Genomic DNA, 25,708 nt, shown 5'->3' on the forward strand with positions numbered 1-25,708 from the left:
TCTGACATTCTGATCGACCTTTGGGCTTCAGACCTCAGTATTGACCCCTGAACTAGCCGATGACAACACCCTGAACTCCAGGCTCGAACTCTGGGCTCGCCAACTGTTGTGATGGAAATGAGACAGATTCTTTGGGTCTCAAAGGCAAGAGCTCTGGACACACAGTTTTAATAATAAGGAGTTTATTTACAAGGGGAGAAAGGCTTGGGAACAACACAAGCGGCTGCAATATTTGCACAAACATGCTTAGAATAGACAAGCGTGGGAAAAGTCGGGTCAGCAGTACAATACACGGGAAAATGGTGTGGGGAAAGAGTACAGGTACACATACAAGCAAGGGAAAAGTAACTACGATACCTGCCACCCCTTGACTACGGGCAGGCACGGCTCTCTGGTACAGGGACAACAATAAACGCTCCCACAACCCTATTCAGTGCACACCTTACCACGTGTCTCCAGCGCTGTTCTGCAGTCTTCAGCCTGGAGTGAAGCAGGGTGGTCCCTCGAGGATGGCAAAAAGAGAGCAAGCCAAGCACATGTACCACCCTTTATAGATCAGGGGGCTGGAGGGTCCAGCCCAGGTGATTCACCGGGGGGGGGGGGGGGTGCCAATGGCTTGGTGCTAGACGAGTTAATCCAATTGTGGCCAATGGTTAAGTGTGCATTGATTAGTTGGGAGGGGCAAAATGTTGACTGGCATGTGGTGTGACCTCCGACCAGGTGAGGGCAGTGCTGTCAAGTGACAGGCACAGCTCTCTGGTTACACCAACTCACCAGCCCTTGTTCCTCTTCGTGCCTCCTTCTCACATGGGCGTCCAATCCTGGGACTCGCAGGCCTGTGACAGCCCAAATTCCACAAATGTTCTTTATCACCTGTCCATATCTCTGTCCTTCAAGTTCTTCGTTCCCGTGTCAACATCACTAGACTTTGAACACGGAGTAGAGGCCTCACCTCTAACTCCTCCAAATCTCTGTCGTTAAACCCTAATCTGACCTCTAACTCCCCCAACCCTAACCAGATGGCTAACTCCACTCTCTGTCCCCAAAACTATTCTTATCAACTCAGTATGAGCCACAATCACAACAGCAACCACAGCCTGGCACCACCTTGATTATAATTGACCATTGCAGATGATAACGTAAAGGAATATGCAATGTTGAGAAATGCAGGGATGTTGTGCATGTCAAGTGGGCCAGACTGTATCACAAAAAAAAACTTAAAGCAAAAAGGACCACATCCGTAACATAAATCAATTACCTTTATCAATATCAGGTTCAGAAAGCTGTAATGAATCGGTCAAGTGTTGTTCTTCAAACTTGCTTTGGATCTTGTTATAATAGTGCAGGAGGTCAGAAGGGGAGGAATCAGATTTGGAATAGGATGGAGAATTAAAGTTGTCACTTTCATTCCTGTCTCATTTTAAACATTTTAAAGAGCATTGTTTCCTTATTCACAGTGTTTATAGAAAAAGATGAACAGATGTTGCTCCATCTGGTTTCATATTTTGTTACTGTTACTGTTATTTTACTTTATTGTCACCAAACAATTGATGGTAGAGTATACAATCATCACACTGATATTTGTTTCTGCGCTTCGCGCTCCCTGAAGTACAAATCGAAGTAAATATAATAAAAATTTAAATTATAAATCATAATTAGAAAATAGAAAAGGGAAAGTAAGGTAGTGCAAGTCAGGTCCGGATATTTGGAAAGTACGGCCCAGATCCGGATCAGGATCCGTTCAGCAGTCTTATCACAGTTGGAAAGAAGCTGTTCCCAAATCTGGCCGTACGAATCTTCAAGCTCCTGAACCTTCTCCCAGAGGGAAGAGGGACAAAAAGTGTGTTGGCTGGGTGGGTCGTGTCCTTGATTATCCTGGCAGCAATGCTCCGACAGCATGCGGTGTAAAGTGAATCCAAGGATGGAAGATTGGTTTGTGTGATGTGCTGGGCTACATTCACAATCTTCTGCAGCTTCTTCCAGTCTTGGACAGGACAACTTCCATACCAGGTTGTGATGCACCCTAAAAGAATGCTTTCTACGGTGCACCTGTAAAAGTTAGTGAGGGTTTTAGGGGACAAGCCAAATTTCTTTAGCTTTTTCAGAAGTAAAGGTGCTGGTGGGCCTTCTTGCCAGTGGACTCTGCTTGGTTAGACCAAGTCAGGTCATTTGTGAATGAGGAACTTAAAGCTTTTGACCTGTTCCACCTGCGCACCATCGATGTAGATGGGGTCGTGCGGTCCGCTACTCCTTCTGAAGTCAACAGCCAATTCTTTCGTCTTGCTGACGTTGAGGGATAGGTAATTGTCTTCGCACCATGCCACCAGGTTCTTAATTTCCTCTCTGTACTCAGACTCATCATTACCCAAGATACGGCCTACAATTGTGGTCTCATCAGCAAACTTATATATTGAGTTCAATGGAAACTTGGCTACACAATCATGGGTGTACAGTGAGTACAGCAGGGGGCTGAGTACACAGCCTTGTGGGGCACCGGTGCTTAGAGTGATTGTAGGGGAGAGCTTGTCGCCTATTTTTACAGCCTGGGTCCTGTCTGTGAGGAAGTTGAAGATCCAGCTGCAGATCTGAATGCTAAGACCCAGGTTCCGGAGCTTAGGAATCAGTTTATTTGGAATGATGGTATTAAAGGCAGAGCTGTAGTCGATGAAAAGGAGCCTTACATATGCGTCTTTATTCTCCAGGTGTTCTAAGGAGGAATGTAGTGACAGAGAGATGGCATCTGCTGTTGACCTGTTGCTCCGGTAGGCGAATTGCAAAGCGTCGAGGTTGACTGGTAGGCTATGGTTGATGTGTGCCATAACCGATCGCTCGAAGCACTTCATAGCAATTGATGTCAGAGCCACAGGTCGGCAGTCATTCAGGCATGCCACCTTGCTTTTCTTTGGCACCGGGATTATCGTTGCCTTCTTAAAACACGAGGGGATCTTAGACTGAAACAGGGAGCAGTTGAAGATGTCAGCAAACACTCCAGCTAGCTCGCTTGCACAGGCCTGGAGAACCCATCCCAGGATGCCATCTGGGCCCGTCGCCTGCCTTGGATTTATCTTCAGAAAGGCTCTTCTAACGTCTTCCTCAGTGACGATGAATCTTGATGCCACCAGGTCTGGTTCATCCGGAGGGGGCGGGACGCTCCTCTTCTGTTCAAATCTTGTGTAGAATATGTTAAGTTCGTCAGGAAGAGAAGCGCTACAGTTATTGATATTCCCAGCCTTTTCTTTGCGCCCAGTGATCTCATTTAGACCCTGCCATAGTCTACTGCCATCCCTCTGGTTAGCCTGGGCTTCCAACTTGTCTCGATATTGCCTCTTGGCACCCTTAATGGCTTTCTGGAGTTCACGCCTGGATTCCGTGTAGCGACTGGTATCCCCGGACCTAAAAGCCGCAGCTCTAGCCTTCAAAAGGGACTGGACCTCATAATTCATCCAAGGTTTCCGGTTAGGGAATACCCGGATCATCTTGCAAGACACACAGTCCTCTGTGCATTTCCGGATAAAGTCCATGACAGCTGAGCCATACTCATCGAGGTTAGCTGCTGAGTCCTTGAATACTGACCAGTCCACCGATTCAAAGCAATCACGGAGGACCTCATCCGTTTCCTCTGTCCAATGCGACCCCACTTTTGACACCGTGACCTCCCGCTTCAGTTTCTGTTTGTAAGCCGGGAGGAGGAGTACAGCCTGATGGTCCGATTTTCCGAAGTGAGGTCGTGGGACAGAACGGTAGGCATCCTTGACTGCTGTGTAGCAGTGGTCAAGTATATTCAGGCTTCTAGTGGAGCAGGAGACAGGTTGGTATAATTTTGGCAGCGCTTTTCTGAGGTTGGCCTGGTTAAAGTCCCTGGCTGTAATGAGCAAAACCTCCGGATACCTGGTCTCAAGTTCACTGATGTTGGCATACAGTGTATTCACAGCACACTCCACGTCCGCCTGGGGGGGAATGTAGACCGCTGTCAGTATGATCGAGGCGAATTCCCGTGGCAGATAATAGGGACGACACTTCACCGACAGGGTTCCAGGTCCGGACTGCAGGAGCTTGTCAGTGACACTATGTCCAAGCAGTACGCAGTGTTGATCAGTAGGCAGTCACCACCTCCCTTCGTCTTGCCTGAAGACGCCGTGCGGTCCATCCAATAGATCGAAAATCCCTCTGGTTGGATGGCACAGTCGGGGGTGGCAGGGGAAAGCCAGGTCTCTGTGAAACAGAATACACAGCAGTTCTGCATCTCCCTGCAGTAGGTGAGTCTCCCTTTAAGATCATCCACATTGTTCTCTATGGCTTGCACATTAGCTAGTAAGATGGTGGGCAGAGGGACCCTAAAGCCCCTCCGCTTCAATCTGACCAGCAGCCCAGCTCTTTTCCCACGCTTCCTCGGTAAATAGTGCATCTTTCCAGGTTTCCATCGATGCAGTGTGTTGTTGGCAGCTCTTTGAGGTTGGTGGACGTGTCCCGCAGGGATCGATTGGCGGGTCGCATCATCGGGCGCTCCAGGTCGGGCCGAGTGACGGGGGAGGCTCCGCTGCCACTTTCAACTGTTGGGGGCCCGGGCTGTCGATCGGGTCGGGCCCCGAAGCCAACACTTAATCCCAGAGGGCCGGGCTGCCAGCTGAAATAAGTCTGTGTACTGAGTCATGGTTGCAGAGGCCTCTGCTCCAGCCGAGCCCCGGGCTCGATTTCCGAGGTAGGCAGCGGAGGCCTCACTTCCAGCAGCTGTGGATTGCCACCAACAGAACTCTACAGTGGTCACTCCGTGGAAGTGTCTGGAGTACCTTGAGGTCTCCGACGTCACTTCTGTGTTGTCGTCTGCTTCGGAGAGGTGCTGATCGGAATGGGCCGTGTCTCCAGGCGCTCCAACACGGTAGCAGGCCGCGAGTCTCCGGGAATGTGGTGGACCTCGGACCAGGCCTCGACGATCGGGTCCAGGTACGGTCTGGAGTTGAAGCAATTCTGGCATGTTGGTGATCTCCAGCTGGGTCAGTAGCTTCGCCAGGGTGTTGTTGATCTTGCTAGATGTAGCAAATTGGAGGTTTAGAAGGGTTTCTCGGGTATAGGAGAGTGTAGAGGGCAGTTTGCTCGGGACAGCACACGTGGAGTCGCCAGGTACCGGCGCCAACTTAAACCATTTCCTCCCATTCCTCAACTACTCTAATGTAGTAATCTCCAATAAGATGCTATTGACCAAGCTCTCACTTTCTTTTAATAACTCCTATAACTTCTCCACTTTAATCTTGAATTCTCTACAACATTTATTCTGAAGGTCCAGTCACTGAAATTTTGAGGGTCTCTCAGAGAAACTACCACTGTCTCTTAAAATAGGTTTCCAGGCAAAAGAGAATGGTGAGATCAGTTGGAATACTTACTGGCCCTCAAGCTGTACTGTAGAAGTACTGAGTTGGTGGATCCAGTAGTTTTTGGTCCCTTTAGTTGCTGTTTTCTGAGTCTGGAGTTTAACTTAAACATCATCATTCCTGACCACCCTCTTAAGAGTGGATTATTCATCTGTTTGTGATGGATGGAGATCTGGTAGTGGCCTGGGTGGCTGGGGTAACTTGTCTCAGTTAGAAGTTTCATCATTTCTAGAATCTCCATCACTGCACACCAATCCAAAAGAGTTAAAATTTCTCCTACCAATCCTCCACCTATTAATTCTGTTCAATACTGATCAGAGGCTGTAATATGTAACATTAACCAAGTTTCAGTTAGTGGCAGATAATCAATGTCACATGTACTCTCCACTCTGATCCTCAATATATTAAAATCATGTTGTATAATAACCTAGGATCAAATGCCACACTAAGGTGGTCATGTAGAATGCATTGCTTAAGGTTATGAAGTTCTTTTAAGTATATTTTTACAGGAATTACACCTCAAAGCAGCTGGAATATTCTGGTTTTGACTTTGTATTAATCATACCAGTAATCACTTACAGGAACAGTTTTCATTATTTACTTCAGTGGACGGAGAAGTTCTACAATGGGTAGTCAAGCTGCCAACACCACTGACACCAGCCTACCTGCCATCAAGGACATATATACAGAAAGGTGGAAGAGGCCAGTAACATCATGAAGGATCCCGCTCACCCTGCCCATGGACTGTTTGTCCCACTCCCATCATGGGGAAGGCTATGTTGCATTCACGCCAAGACCACCAGACTCTAAAACAGTTACTTTCCCCAAGCAGTAAGGCTGATTAACAACTCCACCCACTAACCCACCCTCCACACCCCCAACCACCACTACTTTATCATTTCCTGTTAGTCACCGTATGTACAGACATTCCTGTGTCTGGTGTCACTTTATGGACATACAATCTATCTATGCATATAGCTATCTTATGTATTTCTGTTTATTGCTTTTTATTATTGTTGTATTCTTTATCTTATTGTGTTTTCTTTGTGCTGCGTTAGAGCCAGAGTAATGATGATTTTGTTCTCCCTTACACTTATGTACTGAAAATACCATTAAACAATCTTGAATCTTAAATCAAGCATGGGCTGGTCACAAGATGGTCATTTTTCTGATAAATGTGATGGAATTCCAGGAATTTAAAACGCTTTATTGGCAGGAATGCTTTGTAAAGTAATGGCTGAAGACTGTGACCCAGTTTTAGATATGTTCAGTGACACTATAAAATAACATCTATCAAGTAGCAATTTTGGTGGTTGATTTGTCAAGGCTCACTGAAGCTGCCTTAAAAGAGGCAGCCAGTGATGGCATGCATCTGCCTGAAGTACAAGATGTGTAGTGTATCTAAACTCTTTCAGGAGATTTAACCTTTGTTTTAAATGGCATTGTGTTCAGATAGGTGAACCAATCAGCATTTGCACCCTCCGAATCAGTACAGAATTTGTGCTAGATTACATATGGAATGGGAATTTTCCAAACTGTTGTCCTGTTACGATAATTCCATCACTGGCACTCTGAAAATGTCTGAAAGTGAGCTAGCCCAGGCGGATGGCATCAAGAAGAAATACAGGAGACCGCCAATGTAGGAACCTTGAGAAATACACAAACTGCTGTAAGAATTGGTGGGTCAAGCAGCATCTGTGGAGGGAACTGGAAAACCGATGTTTTGCCAAGACTCTCCCTCTGGATTGATAGAGACGAGATGAGACGAGGAGTAGGGGTGGAGCAAGAGTTGGAAAGTGACTGCTGGATCCAGGTGATAGGTGAAGGAGGGAAGTGTGGAAATAGTGACAGATGCTGGAATGTGATAGTTGAAGGCAACAAAGGGCTGCTGTTGATGGAATCTAACAGAAAAGGAAGGTGGAGCATGGAACAAAATTAAGGAGATGTAAAAGGGGTCCAGTGCTTTCCCAGGGTATATGACAAATAAACTTTTCTTGGGTTTCCATCTGGGTGCAGGTGTTGATTTTAACTGATGTTTTAATGATAAACTTTGCCATCTTCACCTGGGATGATACCTAGGCACATCTAATCCGGTGGTATATACCCCCTGTCGTCCATCATTCCTGATTGGTTGGTCCTCAACCAATCAGATTTCTGCAGTCCCACCATGTTTACAGTCGAATTCCAGTTCCTACTTAGAGCAAGTGAGAATTTCATTTTTGTTAAAATTCTTATTCTCTAGTCCTGATTCAATGGCTTCCTTCACCAGGCGGTCCAAAAGCCATTGGCACAGCAACATATATTTGTGCCATCGAAGTCAATCCTATGGCCATTGCAAATGCTGTATTCTGCTACTGCCAATTATCTCTGGGTAAGCCAAATTGATACACTTACTGTGCTCCTTAATGCGGGTTTCCACCATGCGCCCCATCTGGCTGATGTTTGCCACTCTACATTCACGGGGAGCCCTGTAAACGCCAGATGTCCCGAGTTCCAGGTCATCTTTGACCTGCGTAAGCTGGGAGCTAAGTTTCCTTGCAGCTTTGTGGATGGTTCTAATCTGGTAGTTCTTCAGGATACTGGTGATCCAAAGGAGATAAAGTGGGCAGATGGGAACAATAGGGTGAGGTCACCCAGTGGGAGCAATATGTAATTAATAGGCAGATGGAATGTGTGGAGGAAGGGAAAGAAAAATGCGGTGAGGGGATGGTCTCCATCTCACCCAACCTAGTAGGGTTCTCCCACTGCCCCTTCCCTGTAGTGTCCCATCAGATTCTATCATTATCTGGAGCCCTTTTCTGCCTCCACGTTTCACCATCAGAACCATGAGCAATTTACAGTTGCTCTTCTTAGCTACATCTGCAGACTTCTACAAGATAGCCATCTTGCAGCCTTGGCAATAGTCATGGAAGGAACCCTATTTGGAATGGCCGTGAAAGACAGACACCAGGGTATGCTCCTGGATGATTAGCCAATGGTTGTGAAGTTTTGCCATTGTTTGCCTGTATAAGAGGGTTTGACATGTTGGGTTGTTTTCTTCAGGATTGAAGTTCAAGTGGCCATTACCAACAGACAAATGGTAACATAGGAATTCTGTCACTAAGAGGACTTAAGCCTTTGTCACTTCACATGGAAGTGTGTATTGCTGAAAGCGGATCTGATAACTTGCCACTAATGGTTAGAGGGAGGTGTCTGGATGTCATCGTGCAGAGCTTGTGGTGGAAAAAAACCTCAGCCAAGTTCTGAGGGATGGGCAGCTTCAAAATAGTATACATATAAGATGGTTTGTTGTTTTTCAAAGATGGGATCTTGTGTGAATGAAGTTCATTTTGCAATTACTGCCCTTGTACTTTTAAGTGATAGACACTGAGGAAATCTTGTCATCCATTTCTCTGTCATATTGTTTTTGAAAGTTTTTCATACAGGGGACCTTGGAATTATCTTTCCTCTTCTCAAATTGTGGCTTACCTTCTGCCATAGTGGACAGAACCTTTAACTATATCTTATTTATTTGCAGCACTGCTCCCATCACCACCTCAGAAGCTTCCAATCCAACTGGAATGCTCTATCCAATTTCAGCTTGCTTCAACAAGATTCCACAGTCAGACACACGTTTCCTTTTCCTCCCCTTTCAATATTTCCAAGCAGTTGCTCCTTTCATCACTCCTTCTTCTGTTTTTCCCTCCCACATACTACTTCCCACCTCAGAGCACTTCCCATGCAACCCCAGTCCTATTCCCTCAGTTTTTCCCTCCACCCATGGATGCAAAAAGCCATTCAAGGTGAAGCAGTGATTCACCAGCACTTTCAATCTAATGCGCTGTATTCTATGTTCACAATGTGATGTTCTCTACCTTGGAGAAACCAATCCCAGATTGGATGTTTCTTTTGTATTCAGCCTGCAGAGATTACCCTGATCTTCCAGTCACTGCCTCGTTCATCCTCTATCCCATTCCCAACTGACCTTTCAGTCTGAGGCTTCTTGCGGTGTTACAACAAGGCCCAGTGAATGCTTGATGAACTTCTCAGCTTCCATCTGGGCAAGTTATGTCCTTCCAAACTCAATACCAAATTTTGCAATTTAGGTAAATTTCTCTTTCGTTTGCTTTTAGAAATGACCCTTTCTGCCAGTTATCAATCTCTGATTTTGGCTCAGTTTTTCTCTCACCATCAATATAGTCTGACACTCTGGGCTTATGTCATGATCTTGCTGTTAGAAACACACAATACAGACAAATAATCATAAATGTACTTTTCCTGTCACATTAATCTATCTGATCTCACACTGTCAGAGATATTCCCCTTGTTCTACCCATCTCTCCCTCACCTCTGCTACTATAAACTAAGCTGCTCTCTCTTTATCCAATAAATGTTTTTGTACCTGAATGTTAACTCTGTTTCTTCTCCTATATGACTATCTAGTGTTTTCAGCATTTTCTAATTCTGATATCAGGCCTCCAGCATCCATACTTCATTTTCTCATTCTCCGTAACCTCCACTATCTTCAATGGGATCCTATCCCTAAACACATGTTTCCCATCCCTCCGCTTCCCCCCCCCCCCCCCACTCTTCCCTTTCAGCTGGGTTCTCTCTTCACGTAACTCCCTTGTCCATTTGTCCCTTTCCACTGATCTCCATCCTGGCATTTACCACTGCAAGCATGAGAAGTGCTACACCTCCTTCCTCACCACCATTCAGGACCCCAGACAGTCCTTCCAGGTGAGGCAACATTTCACCCGCAAGTCTCTTGGGGCCATTTATTGTATCTAGTGCTCCCAGTGAGACCCAACGTCGATTGGGCAGCTTCACTGAGCACCTCTCTTCTGTCTGTCATAACAGGCAGGGTTTCCTGGTGGTCACCTATTCCCATTCCAACATGTCGGTCCTTGACCTCCTCTCCTGTCACAATGAAGCCACTGTCAAGTTGGAGAGTAACACCTCATATTCTATCTGAGTAGACTCCAACCTGCCGGCAGGGACATTGATTTATCCAACTTCTGGTAACTTTTCTCCTCCACCGTCTCTCTTTTTCCATTTCTCAATCTGGCTCCCCTTTCATCCCTTCTCTTCTCCTCACCTGCCCATCACCTCCTTCTAGTGCTCCTACTCTTTCCCTTTCTCCCATGGTCCACTCTCGTCTCCAATCAGATTCCTTCTCCTTCAGCCCTTACTTTTTCCACCTATCATCTACCAGCTTCTCATGTCATTCCACTTTTCCCCTCACAACCACCTTCCCCTTCACCTGGCTTCACCTGTTACCTTCCAGCTTGTACTTCTTTGCCTTCCCCCATCTTCTTATTCTGGCTTTTTCCCCTTATCTTTCAAGTTCTGATGAAGAGTTTTGGCCTGAAGCATCAACTATTTATACCCCTCTGTAGATACTACCTGACTTGAGTTCTTCAGCATTTTGTGAGTAAAGCTCTGTATTTCTAGTGTCAGCATAATCCCTTGTTTCTATGTTGTACTGTTTTTTTTTTATTTTCACTTATCTAGAGATGGTGACTATATCGCCACCCTCCCCCAGCTCTTTGTCACCATCAGTCATTCCTTCTCTTCTCCTCCAGCTCCTCTGAAGCTATAGTTGTACCGTCAGTCTGGAATAGCAGAGGAAATCAGTCGATAAATCAGACAATAAATCAGTCGAGCCACCGAAGTGTAACTTTGGATTTGCTGGGACTGGTCTAAGCAACACAAACTTTGAAGGACACCAATTACTTGGGGTTTTTTTGCATTGTTCTTCTGTGCTAGGCAGTACTTACAGGAGCCCAAGCTGGAGGAGGGAGCTAAAGATTTGAAAGCTGGGCTTTGTCCTCTAAGTCTAGTGCAGAACAATTGAAATGTGAAAAGATTCCCATTCAGCTGCAGCTCTTAACAAACTGCGTTAGGGAACTGGAGCAGGAGCTGGATGACCTTCAGATCATTCGAGAGAATGAGGAGTTTGTAGATAGTAGCTTTGGCAGTTATGCCGAAGGAGCAGTGCACAGGTAATTGGGTTACTGTCAGGCGAGGGGAAGGGGAAAGGGCAGGCAGAGCAGGGCTCCCCTGTGGCCATTCCCTCAACAACAAGTATACCGATTTGGATACTGTTGGGGGTGATGACCTACCTGGGACAAGCTGCGGCAGCCAGATCTTTGGCACTGAGTCTGGTTCTGCAGTGCAGAAGGGAGGGTGGAAGAAGAGGAGAGCTGTAGTGATAGGGGACTCGATAGTTAGAGGTACAGACAGGAGGTTCTGTGGTTGTGACAGAGACTCCTGGATGGTTTGTTGTCTCCTGGGTGCCAGGGTCAGGGATGTCTCTGATCGCGTGCACAGCATTCTGAGGTGGGAGGGTAAATCAGCCAGATGTTATGGTACACATCAGTACCAATGACGTAGGAGAAAGAGTGAAGAGGTCCTGAAGAGTGAGTATAGAGAGCTTGGTAGGAAGTTAAAAAGCAGGACCTCAAGCGTGGTGATCTCAGGATTGCTACCTGTGCCACGTGCCAGTGAGGGTAAGAGTAGGATGTGCTGGCGGATGAACACGTGGCTGAGGGAACTGGTGTAGGGGGCAGGATTTCAGATTTCAGGATCATTGGGACCTCTTCTGGGGCAGGTGGGACCTGTACAAGAGAGACGGGTTATACCTGAACTACAGGGGGACCAATATCCTTGCAGAGAAATTTGTTAGTGCTATTGGGGGGGGGGGGGGGGGGGGTTAAACTAGATTTGCAGGGAGATGGGAACCTTTGTGGCAGAGCAGACAGTGGAGCGGGGTGAAAATAAATGATGTTAAAGTTCATGCAAAGTCACAAATAGAAGGGTTGTGTGTGGTGGTAATAATCTTCTGAGGTGTGTCTATTTCAATGCAAGGAGTATTGTGGGGAAGGCAGATGAGCTGAGAGTGTGGATTGACAATGTGGAATTACGAAAATATAGCCATTAGTGAAACTGGACTACAGGAGGGGCAGGACTGGCAGCTTAATGTTTCAGGGTTTAGATGTTTCAGACATGATAGAGGCAGAAGGATGAAGGGTGGGGGGGGGGGGTGGCATTGCTAGTCAGGGAAAATGTTACAGCAGTGCTCAGGCAGGACAGATTAGAGGGCTTGACTACTGAGGCCATACGGGTGGAGCTGAGAAACAGGAAAGGTATGACCATATTAATGGAGTTGTATTATAGACCACCCAGTAGTCAGCGAAAATTGGAGAGAGAGATAGCAGACAACTGCAGGAAGCATAAACGAGGAAATCTGCAGATGCTGGAAATTCAAACAACAACACACACAAAATGCTGGTGGAACACAGCAGGCTAGGCAGCATCTATAGGGAGAAGCGCTGTCGACGTTTTGGGCCAAGACCCTTCGTCAGGACTAACCGAAAGGAAAGATAGTAAGAGATTTGAAAGTAGTGGGGGGAGGGGGAAATGCGAAATGATAGGAGAAGACCGGAGGGGGTGGGATGAAGCTAAGAGCTGGAAAGGTGATTGGCGAAAGTGATACAGAGCTGGAGAAGGGAAAGGATCATGGGACGGGGGGCCTCAGGAGAAAGAAAGGAGGGGGGGAGCACCAGAGGGAAATGGAGAACAGACAAACAACTAAATATGTCAGGGATGGGGTAAGAAGGGGAGGAGGGGCATTAACGGAAGTTAGAGAAGTCAATGTTCATGCCATCAGGTTGGAGGCTACCCAGCTGGTATATAAGGTGTTGTTCCTCCAATCTGAGTTTGGATTCATTTTGACAATAGAGGAGGCCATGGATTGACATATCAGAATGGGAATGGGACTTGGAATTTAAATGTGTGGCCACTGGGAGATCCTGCTTTCTCTGGCAGACAGAGCGTAGGTGTTCCGCGAAACGGTCTCCCAGTCTGCGTCGGGTCTCACCAATATATAAAAGGCCACACCGGGAGCACCAGACACAGTATACCACACCAGCCGACTCACAGGAGAAGTGTCGCCTCACCTGGAAGGACTGTCTGGGGCCCTGAATGGTGGTGAGGGAGGAAGTGTAAGGGCAGGTGTAGCAGTTGTTCCGTTTACAAGGATAAGTCCCAGGAGGGAGATCGGTGGGAAGGGATGGGGGGGACGAGTGGACAAGGGAGTCGCGTAGGGAGTGATCCCTGCGAAAAGCAGAAGGGGGGGGAGGGAAAAATGTGTTCGGTAGTGGGATCCTGTTGGAGGTGGCGGAAGTTACGGAGAATTATACGTTGGACCTGGAGGCTGGTGGGGTGGTAGGTAAGGACAAGGGGAACCCTATCCCGAGTGGGGTGGCAGGTGGATGGGGTGAGGGCAGATGTGCGGGAAATGGGAGAGATGCATTTGAGAGCAGAGTTGATGGTGGACGAAGGGAAGCCCCTTTGTTTAAAAAAGAAAGACATCTCCTTCGTCCTGGAAAGAAAACCTCATCCTGAGAGCAGATGTGGCGGAGATGGAGGAATTGTGAGAAGGGGATAGCATTTTTGCAAGAGACAGGGTGGGAAGAGGAATAGTCCAGGTAGCTGTGTGACTTCCCAGCTCTCTACTTCATCCCTCTCCCCACTTCTTATCCCCCCCTCGACCATCCCATGTTACTTCACTCCTGATGAAGGGTTTCAGTCCAAAACGTCGTCACTACCTCCTCCCATAGATGCTGTCTGGCCTGCTGAGTTCTGCCAGCATTTTGTGTTTTTTAAGGATCTAAAAAGCGTGGATTGGGACAGGTTGCTCTCTGGCAAGGATGTGATTGGTAAGTGGTAGGCCTTCAAAGGATAAATTTTGAGAGTACAGAGTTTGTATGTTCCTATCAGGATTAAAGGCAAAGTGAATAAGAATAAGGAACCTTGGTTCTTGAGGGATATTGGAACTCTGATAAAGAAGAAGAGAGAGATGTATGACATGTATAGGAAACAGGGAGCAAATAAGGTACTTGAGGAGTATAAAAAGTGCAAAAAAATACTTAAGAAAGAAATCAGGAGAGCTAAAAGAAAACATGAGGTTGCTTTGGCAGTCAGGGTGAAGGACAATACTAAGAGCTTCCACAGGTATATTAAAAGCAAAAGGATGGTAAGGGATAAAATTGGTCCTTTTGAAGATCAGAGTGGTCGGCTATGTATGGAACCAAAAGAAATGGGGGAGATCTTGAATGGGTTTTTTGTGTCTGTATTTACTAAGGAAACTGGTATGTAGTCTATGGAAATAAGGCCAACAGGTAGTGAGGTCATGGAACCTATACAGATTGAAGAGGAGGTGGTGCTTGCTGTCTTGAGGCAAATCAGAGTAGATAAATCCCCAGGACCTGACGGGGTATACCCTTGGACCTTGAAGGAGACTAGTGCTGCAATTGCAGGGCCCTGGCAGATATATTTAAAATGTTGGTATCTACGGGTGAGGTGCCGGAGGATTGGAAGATAGCTCATGTTGTTCCATTGTTTAAAAAAGGCTCTAAAAGTAATCCAGGAAATTATAGGCCAGTAAATTTGATGTCAGTAGTAAGTATATTATTGGAAGGACTAATAAGAGGTAGGATCTACAAGTATTTGGATAGACAGGGACTTATTAGAGAGAGTCAACATGGCTTTGTGCATGGTAGGTCATGTTTAACCAATTTATTAGAGTTTTTCGAGGAGGTTACCAGGAAAGTGGATGAAGGGAAGGCAGTGGATGTTGTCTAATGGACTTCAGTAAGGCCTTTGACAAGGTCCTGCATGGGAGGTTAGTCAGGAAGATTCAGTCGCTAGGTATACATGGAGAGGTAGTAAATTGGGTTAGACATTGGCTCAATGGGAGAAGCCAGAGAGTGATAGTGGAGGATTGCTTCTCTGAGTGGAGGCCTGTGACTAGTGGTGTGCCACAGGGATCAGTGCTGGGTCCATTGTTATTTGTCATCTATATCAATGATCTGTATCATAATGTGGTAAATTGGATCAGCAAATTTGCTGATGATACAAAGATTGGAGGTGTAGTGGACAATGAGGAAGGTTTTCAAAGCTTGCAGAGGGATTTGGACCTGCTGGAAAAATGGGCTGAAAAATGGCAGATGGATTTTAATGCAGACAAGTGTGAGGTATTGCACTTTGGAAGGACAAACCAAGGTAGAAAATACAAGGTAAATGGTAGGACACTGAGGAGTACAGTAGAACAGAGGGATCTGGGAATACAGATACATAACTCCCTAAAAGTGGCGTCACACGTAGATAGAGTTGTAAAGAGAGCTTTTGGTACATTGGCCTTTCTAAATCAAAGTATTGAGTATAAGAGTTGGAATGTTACGGTGAGGTTGTATAAGACATTGGTGAGGCCGAATTTGGAGTATTGTGTGCAGTTTTAGTCACCTAATTACAGGAAGGATATTAATAAGGTTGAAAGATTGCAGAGAAGGTTTACAAGGATGTTGCTGGGTCTTGAGAAACTGAGTTACAGAGAAAGGTTAAATAGGTTAGGACTTTTTCCCTGGAGTGTAGAAGATTGAGGGGAGGTTTGATAGAGGTATATATGATGGGTATAGATAGAGTGAATGCAAGCAGGCTTTTTCCACTGAGGCTAGGGAAGAAAAAAACCAGAGGACATGGGTTAAGGGTGAAGGGGGAAAAGTTTAAAGGGAACATTAGGGGGGGCTTCTTCACACAGAGAATGGTGGGAGTGTGGAATGAGCTTCCAGATGAAGTGGTAAATGCGGGCTCACTTTTAACATTTAAGAAAACTTGGACAGGTATATGGATAAGAGGGATTTGGAGGGATATGGTCCAGGTGCAGGTCAGTGGGACTAGGCAGAAAAATGGTTTGGTACAGCCAAGAAGGGCCAAAAGGCCTGTTTCTGTGCTGTAATGTTCTATGGTTCTATTGGCAAACAGTCTTAAAATGAATGAACCCAGAAATGATCCCAGCTATGTTGCTGTAAATGTACAGTTCTTTGGCATTGATCATGGTCCTTTTGAACCTTAAGGCAGTGAGAGGCTCTTCTGTTAAAGAACAGCTTGGAGATGACAGGAAGAGACCCTAATGTTAAGTGTGCAATCAATCATTTGTTGAATCATCTGTGAAGAGTTGTGTTTACATCTCCTTGCTCAGTGGGCCTCATTCACATCTTGATTAGAACAGTGGACTACAAACTGCAGGACATTGCTGAAGTATCAACTCATGCCTAGAATGCTCTTGGCCAATGTGATCAAGACAACTGTGACCTTTATCTAAAAATGGAAAACTGTCCAGACATGGAAACGTAGGTTTATTACTCCCTGCAGAAAGTGACATATCGCATTCACAACTTGCCTTGAGAAGAACAAACACGAGGAAATCTGCAGATGCTGGAAATTCAAACAACACACACAAAATGCTGGTGGAACACAGCAGGCCAGGCAGCATCTATAAGGAGAAACACTGTCGACGTTTCGGGCCGAGACCTGAAGGGTCCTGACAAAGGGTCTCAGCCCGAAATGTCGACAGCGCTTCTCCTTGTAGATGCTGCCTGGCCTGCTGTGTTCCACCAGCATTGTGTGTGTGTTGTTTGCCTTGAGAAGCTTGGCCTGAGAATAAGCTGTACACAGACACACTGCACTTAAAAAAAAATGGATGTTAGCTCTTTTAGTCAAATCCATTTCTCCATCACTCAGCCTCTAAGAAGAAAGCCATGGCTTTAGGCAATGCTTCTTGTGGCCATGGTTATGTTGGAGGTCCAGTGGAGGCACCACTAAGACCCTCAGATTCAGCAGGAATCTGATGACCCTCATCTCACTAACAACACAAAGAGAATGTGTAACCCTGGCATTGCAATGTGCAGGCCAATAGCATATGATCAGTAGACTTCGGGAAAAGCTTGCACTTTACTAGGGTCTTTTTATATGCTGTAAGTCTGTGGCTTCTAATAGCTGTTCAGATGTTATTTCTTGTACATCATCTTCACTGTGTTAGCATGTGCACATTCCATCATGAGGGGACCGTCCAATACCATTGCACCATAAAAATAAAAACAGAAATTGCTGGAAATGTTCAGCAGGTCAGGGCCAAGTATGTGCAAAGAAAAATGGTTAACATTTCAGATGGCAGACTTGTCATCAGATTGAGGAAGGAGGAAAAAAACATTTCTAGAAAAGAGAGGGTAGGCAAGGGAGTTGTTTTCTAACGGGAGAGCTGAGGTGACCATAAGGAAAAGAACTGTAAATACAGTTACCTGGTCAATGAGGGAATGGGATCAGTTAGACACAGACTAAGCAATGTAAGAGTTGCAAAATGCAGAGCAGGGAGATGTACTGGCTGGTTATAAGAATATAAAAAATAGGAGCAGGATTTGGCCATATCGTCCATTGAGCCTACTCTATAATTCCATAAGACCATGACTGATCTGGCTGTGGATTTGGCTTATTCCACCTGCCTTTTCCACAATATCCTTAATTCTCCTACTGTGTAACTGAGTCTATCTAACTGAGTCTATAATATATATATATAGTGAGGTAGCCTTTATGACATCCATGAGCAGAGAATCCCCTTTCCAAAAGCAGCCTAATTACAAGATCACTAAAGGTAAGACTCAGATTCTGCATATGCTGGAAATCTTGAGCACAACACACACACACACACACACACACACACACACACACACACACACACACACACACACACACACACACACACACACACACACACACACACACACACACACACACACACACACACACACACACACACACACACACACACACACACAATGTTAGGCAGCATACATGGAGTGGAATAAACAGTCAACATTTCAGGTCAAGACCCTTCATCAGGACCCTAAAGATAGTCAGGCTTTGCTGACAAAGTATCTGACTGAAATATTCAAAGTTATGAAGGGCATAAATAAGACAAAAAGTGAGAACTTTTTTGACAAAGGTGTATATGATCAGAGGGCTTAGTTTGAAGGTAAGGAGTTGAAGATATTGAAGGGATCAGAGGAAGAGGAAGACTTTTTTTTTAGGAATACCCAAAGATTGTTTGAAATGTCGAATGTGTTGCCTGAGGGAATAGTGGGAACATTGCTGGAAGAGAGTTGAAGGACCTGTTTCTGTGCTCCATGACTCTAATGTCACAAGTCTCACATGGTGCACAGTTACAGTAAGATTATACATGAAGAACAGAATTACACACAAAATATGAACTGCAGTGTCTGTAACGGAATGTCAGATTGTCCAATGTCAATGAATCTTATCAAAGCAATGTTGATGCTAAATATAACGAGTCTTTACAGCAAGGAGTACTTCTTTGAAAGTACAGTATTATATTAAGTTCGAAGTATTAATTTTAATAGAAAGGCCTATGAAAAATGAATGTAAATAATACCATAATTTTATAGCGATATTTATAGTAAGAAAGGTGAAGTTATTGCAAGATTATTTTACCCCAGCTTGAAGTAACTTTATATACCAAGAGGTGGAGTACCATCACTTTGCTTTGAAGTGGATGTAGGGAGACTGGAACTAGTTTTCAGTAAATCTGTTTTGTATGTCAGTGATGACAAAATGAGTCCTGTTCTCTTGTTGGTGAAATTCTCAGGACATAACAACCATTTTAGCTGGAATTTGTTACTATCATATTTTAACAGTTACGGTATTCATTAGTAAAATGAAATATAGAGAAGGTGATGGGTAGGGATAATGTTTTAAAAAAAGTTTTAAAAATTTTTGAGACCAGAGCAGTGACCTGTGATGGCCCAATCACAATCACACCTTTCTTACTTTCTGAAAATGAAAGCAACCAACTCGCTACATATGTGCTTTACAATTCAGCAAAGTAATCTGGTTGATTTTCAACTGATTATTAAATCATTGTAAGTATGTAAAAAGACCTGATAAATGTGCAACGTAATGGAAAATGATGGAAGTTAGATGATATCCTTTGGCTCTCAACAACATAATAACTTCAACAGAATGATATACTGTATTGTTGTATAATAAATTAAAATAACATAATAAGGTTAATAATTGTGAACCAATTCTGAATTTGGGTTAAAAAGAAGTCTCAATATAACCTGCACTTCAATCTGTTATATGAAGGATCAGTAACAAGTAATTTTACCTGTTTTTTTCCACACACACTCTAAGAAATAATTGTATATCTGAACACAGAATCAGATTTTTTAAAATGGATGTGGAAATGTAGAAATCTCAGTTTCTGCCACAGATGTTGATGTAAGCCGTAGTAGCATCTTCTGCCAGTGCCCGCTGCCTTAGTAAATTCCCCATTAAGTCCAACCAGGCTGCATGATCTTCCACAGGCTTCACAGCTCCCAGGCTGGGAAATATGAGATGTGGTTGTGCCAAGTTAAACTGTTTTGAGCCTACCACTCCCATTCAAATGCATGGATAATATTGAGAGTACAGGAGGAATGCTGACAGGCTATCCCCTTTAGACATCAATGGATCTGGGGTTGAGAAGGTGAACAGCTGTAAGTTCCTCTGCATAAACATCACAGAGGATCTCACGTGGTCTGTACATATTGGCTGTGTGGTGAAAGAAGTTTGGTATAGCCCTCCAAATTCTAAGAACTTTCTACAGGGGCACAATTGAGAGCATCCTGACTGGCTGCATCACTGCCTGGTATGGGAACTGTACTTTCCCCATTCGCAGGACTCTGCAGAGAGTGGTGCGGACAGCCCACCGCATCTATAGATGTGAATCAGGACAGTTGCAAAGACAGGTGTGTAAAAAGGGCCCGAAGGATCATTGGAGGCCTGAGCCACCCCAACCGCAAACTGTTCCAGCCACTACTTTCCAGGAAACAGTACCGCAGCATAAAAGCCAGGACCAACAGGCTCTAGGACAGCTTCTTCCACCAAGCCATCAGACACCTTAATTCATGCTGTTGCAACTGAAATTTCTATGTTATATTGACTATCCTGTTGTATATAATATTTATTATAAATTACTATAATTGCACTTGGCACATTTAGATGGAGACGTAACATAAAGATTTTTACTCCTCATATCTATGAAGGATGTAAGTAATAAAGTCAACTCAATTCAATTCAATAAATGAGAAATGGTATTTTGATCCATTGATAGTTGCCGGCAGGCAGGCAGGCCTTGCCAGCTGTTGAAGCCATTCTGTGAGTGCAACTTGCTGCCTGTGATGAGATAGTTCTGTGTTGCACTGAACAATGCAAAGTGAAACTCCCAGCAGAAGACATGTTGGAGCACTCTCGAGGCAACAGAATATCTGTCCCATATAGGTGATTTTTTGAGGCAAAATTCTAAAATTCTCGTCCAACTGTATGAAGAACATTTATAATAATGAGTGGAGGAACTGAGGAGTGTGCTTCAGGAGCGTCCCAAGGATAACTAGGAAGGGGCAATAAATTTGCCCTGCCGGTGACACCCATTTCTTAAATACTGAAGGATTAGCATGTGGATATTTACTGGAGTGAAATTTTTGAGTGATTTAATTTCTGCATTTTAATTGTAAATAATGATATTAATTTTGTATGAATCAGATAAATAGAGTGACAGATTAGTTTGCAAAGTTCTGTCAAAGAACGGTTTTGCATAGACTAATTCATTTTAACGTAACTGCTGCAGTGCAGAGACTGAAAATTGTTATCATTCATTAAATTATTGCTGGATTATGTTATTCATAAATATATTACAGCAAATATTATGATATGAAAATGAGCAGCCATTTTGTTATTTTTTGTGAGATGGGTGTACATTTAGATAATTTGTATGAAGCTGTAATCAATAACAGAAACAATATAAATGGGTAAAAATGGGTATCCTTTTTAAAACTCCTGTGAGTTAGCAGTGAAATGGAGCTGTTCCCTGTACACAAAGCTCAATGACAAAGATGCTTAATAAAAAGCAAAAAAGCCAGATAACTAGTTTTGAATTAATGGTGTGTCTGAATTTTAGTGTCTATGCGTCTTTGTCACTTTTCCCAGCCCACTCCCTTCTGTACACCTATTGCCTGTCCTTCTATTCATTCAGTAACACTTCTAATGCCAGGACAACGATTCCAAACACAGGAGAGTTACAATACCTTCTTCTCCTTGTTATTTTATTGCTTTCATCATTAGCGCATTGGCCTTCCTAAATCCAACTTGGCTTGCCAACTTCATCTGCACTAGGATCACTTGCTTCTCCATCCTTTTCTCTCAATGCTTTAATCGATATGCTAGTGAGTACAACTTTCATGAGGCTCCGAATGTTATATCATCTTCAGTGACAGACCTGTTTTAATTACTCAGAAACTCGCAATGCATTTCCAGCACTACTTGAGGAATCCATCTTGGGTTTATGGGTAAAGTCTTTAAGTGACTGCAGTTCAATCTACTTTTCTCAGTTTTAGAAGGCTGATGTGGGTATGTAAAACTGCAAGGAGCGTGTGAAATCACTGTTTTTCTGAGAACATGTAGCAGATAAATTGCATTTTTGCCGTTGCGTCAGTACTAGAATCTTAGGCAAATGTGTGTACTCTAAATTTCAAACTTGGACTCTCCGTGGACCATTCTTGTGTGAGATCATTGCTAAGCTATATGGAAAAATAGGAATTCTCATATTTTGGAATGATCATCAGGAATTTCAATCAGTGCTGCTCATTTTCATAGAATTCAAGAACCAAGATTTTGTGTTTTAAAAAAAGAATAAACCTATTTCTATTGCTGAATGCATCTTTGAATTTAATTATTTGCAGGATGTGGTCTCAACTATCACAAGAGATGTGCATTCAAAATCCCCAACAATTGTAGTGGTGTGCGCAAAAGACGCCTTTCCAATGTTTCCCTAACAGGATTAGGCACTTCACGGTCCACCTCTAATGATCTGTCGCCGAATACACCAGATGAGATGTCACTGGTAGGTTCTCTTCAGGAACTTTACATATTATTAGAATATAAATCTAACACTCTACTAGCTTTAACTGAAGGGAAGCACAGATATAAAATGTACCATAAATCCTATGTAATGCTGTAATCCCATTTATAACAGGAAGCCTACCAAAGGACTGCTGATATAGAATAATCAAAATCTGTTGATTTAGTTAACAATGTAATTTTTAACATTTAGTAAATTGCACACTATGATTACACACTGTTGACAATTTATATTTGTTGTAATGATTTGTTCAAGCATTATCCTCAGCAGCTGATTAATGTAGAAATAACAGTTGCAACACTGGGGTGTTCTAATCACTTCATCCCTTCCAAAGGGAGAAAAGAATAAAGAGAGAATTAAGTATTTTAGTGAAGTAAACATCTGAAATTTAATAAGCAAGAGCTGCCTGTGATGTTTTATTTTGTAGAAAGCAATGAATAGCATGGTTGATGTATCTCAATAATTGAGTCAGTTGCTTTTTATTTGGATAACTGTTAATTTCAACAAATGTTAATATTCTCAACTAGATACTTAAACATGCTTAATACTTGTGCATGGTGTTCTAAGTATGTAAGATTTTACATTTCTCTTGAGGAAACAACCTTTTGTATGTAAAGGCTGTTCAAGGATCCAGATGACCAATGCAAATCTCCTGATCTACAAAGCAAGAGTGACCCCAGCCCTTTTTTACCTGCAATACATTTAGCATGCATCTCAGACACTGGAAAGATACAGCTAATGCTGTCTCTGCAAAGCCTGCCAGATTCACATGGAGTATAAGTGAATCAAAGTTGTTGTCATCTTCCAGGCCAGCATGCCCTGTATTACATTATCTGCTGGGTAGAACACGTCGTTCATATTCTGTAAACGAGATTTCTGAATCAAAGACTTTTGTAGAAAGAGATTACTAAATGGATAGATGAAAAATGATCAAAGATGGGCCTGAAATCTTTATGACAAAAAAGAATCATCCTCACCGACTCTTGAGCCTCTCCTGTCAGTAACTGCTCAAAGTACAGAAAGAGCATTTGAGGTGATATCAAGAACCTCAGATTTGTGCATCAGTAGCACACAGAGATCTTAGGTAAATTGTGTGAGGAGCAGATCAGCAGAACTGCAAACTAGGGACACAAGGAATTGGATTCTGGAATTGGAGCAAAAATCAAATCAATTGAGGAACAGCAACTGCTGGAAGAACGAAGTGGGGTCCTAATTCATAATCGTAACCTGAACTTTTGACAATCCTTCTCTCCCCACAGATGATGGTCAACTCACTGAGTTCTGCTAGTAGATTGTTACGTTCTTACAGCTCACAGACTTCCTGCCTATTCTGTCATCTGCCACCTGCCCTACCTGTGATGTAGAACTGCTGAGTTCTTACAGAGGCTGCTGAGTGAAGGTCTCATCTGTCACCACAGGATCTATTAAACTGAAGAGGAAGCAAGATATCCTTATTCCTAAGGAACATGTGGTATCCAGGCTGAATTAGTTAACTAGATATGGAATTGGCTTGCTAGTAAAAGGCAGACGGTGGTGATGGAAAGTTGTTTTTTAGATTGGAAGCCTGTGCCCAAACAGTCTGATGTTGCGTCCCCTGTTCATCATTTATATGAATGATTTGGATAAGAATGTAGGTGGCATGATTAGTAGTTTGCAGATGACACCAGAAATGTTCACGTGGTGGACCATGAAGAAGGTTGTCTAAGGTTACAACAAGTTATAGATGAACTGGGTAAGTAGGCAAGGGATTAGTAGCTGGAGATTAACTTGGATAAGAGCTTAGAGTTGCTTTTTGGGAAAGGACAGGACATGTTAAACCAGGCAGGACATACACAGTAAATGGCAGGACCTTGGAGCATTGTTAAACTTTGGGATACAAGTACATAATCTCCACTACATTGGGTAGACAATGTAGTGAAGAAGGTGTAATGGTATAGTTGTCTCCATCAGCCACGATAATGAGTACAAATGATGGGACATCATGTCACAGTTGTACAAAATGTTGTTTGGGCCACACTTGGAGTATTGTGTGCAGTTTTGTCACTGCACTATAGGTACAGCATGATTAAGCTAGAGTAAGTGCTGGATCGATTCATAAGGATGTTATCTGGATTGGAAGGCTTGAGTTATCGGGAGAGATTGGATAGCTAGGTTTATTTTCCTTGGAGTGAAGGAGATGGAGAGGTGACACGATAGAAATAAAGAAAATTATAAGAAGCACAGATCGGGTAGATAGTCAGTTGTCTGTTTCCCATGGCTGGAGTGTCTGTAACCTAGAAGGCATAAGTTGGTATCTGCAATGAGCTGAGGGAAGGTGGTGGAAGCAGGAAAGGTAACAACATTTAAGAGACATCTCAACAGATGCTTGATTGAGCAGGACCTGGAGGAATATGGAATTAATATAGGCAAGTGCGATTAGTTCAGATAGGCATGGTGGTTGGCATAGATACAGTAGGCCAAAAGGACAGTTTCTAAGCTGTACAAATCTTATCACTGTCTATTCAGAAGTTAGGCAATTCAAAATCCTCTATTTACAGGAATAGGCAGTTTTAGCACATTAATACACTTACAAACATATACTTTCATGATTCTCTAATGAGGTTGTTTTCAGAAGGCCAAGCGAGAGGATTGTCTATAGTCATCTGTCTGTAGTCATATAGTCATCTGGTGTCAGCTGCTCCTGTGCAAGGCAAAAAGCACAATTTATTCTTTACTACCCAAATCTTTATTACATTGATCCAGGATTGCTGCGCTATTTTCAGGTGCCCAGCAGCACATAGCAGGTATATTTGCAAACCATCCTTGTGAATCCTTCTCTCTGCTATAGGGATTAGAGATATAGTACCCAGTCTATTTTCTTACTGCAATTTATTCAGTTTTTAAGAACCACTTCATAATTTGGGTTCTGCAGTATTAACTAGTGTAGGACTCCATGATGAATACGTGCTGATATTTAAACAGGTAATCATGGTACCTATCACTGGTTGGGAAATAGTCCTTGGCTACATTTGAATGTTGTTTTCATGAAGAACATGTACATAAGTGTTTCTTTTATAATTCATTAAGATGGTGAAAATCCTTAAAAGATGAGAAAGCTCAAAGCTTGATTAATTCGAGTGAAAATTATTTTAATTTTCCCCATTGAAAGACACAAAATATTTCTTAATATTGATAATGATCTGAATTTCACTTTTAGTGAATTAAAGTGGATATTCTTTGTGATTGAAGCCTAGCCGTAATCTGTAGCCATAATTCTGATTCCCCAATAATGCATTCACAGACCCTAGGTTTAGGAATCTTCCTGCTTTATCTCAGCTCATTCTGCCTCTTTTGCTGCAGTTATGATCCCTGGCTTTGTTTTTCTCTTTGTTCCTCTTTTATTGTGTGTATATGGATGGCTCTGTTATAAAACAAAAGCAAAACACTGCCCTGTTATCTCCTTAGCCATTTATTTTTATCAGTTATCACAGGAAAGAAACAAAACCTTAGAACTGTTTGTATCCTTGATCAACACACGGCTCGTTTACATTTTTGTTCAAACTTTCCA

At 43.5% G+C, this 25,708-nt stretch overlaps 1 protein-coding gene across 2 annotated transcripts in view; it reads left to right on the forward strand.

Annotated features, from left to right (window-relative positions):
- The window catches only part of prkd1 (protein kinase D1), a 323,070-nt gene that overhangs the window by 198,270 nt on the left and 99,092 nt on the right, over positions 1–25,708 (forward strand). For both annotated transcript variants that reach the window (XM_073040080.1, XM_073040082.1), the window contains exon 4: positions 21,983–22,143. In XM_073040080.1, the coding sequence (XP_072896181.1) occupies positions 21,983–22,143 (161 nt within the window). The remainder of the gene's footprint in view (positions 1–21,982; positions 22,144–25,708) is intronic.

Source organism: Hemitrygon akajei, chromosome 3 (genome assembly GCF_048418815.1).
Source record: "Hemitrygon akajei chromosome 3, sHemAka1.3, whole genome shotgun sequence".
Lineage (NCBI taxonomy): Eukaryota > Metazoa > Chordata > Chondrichthyes > Myliobatiformes > Dasyatidae > Hemitrygon > Hemitrygon akajei.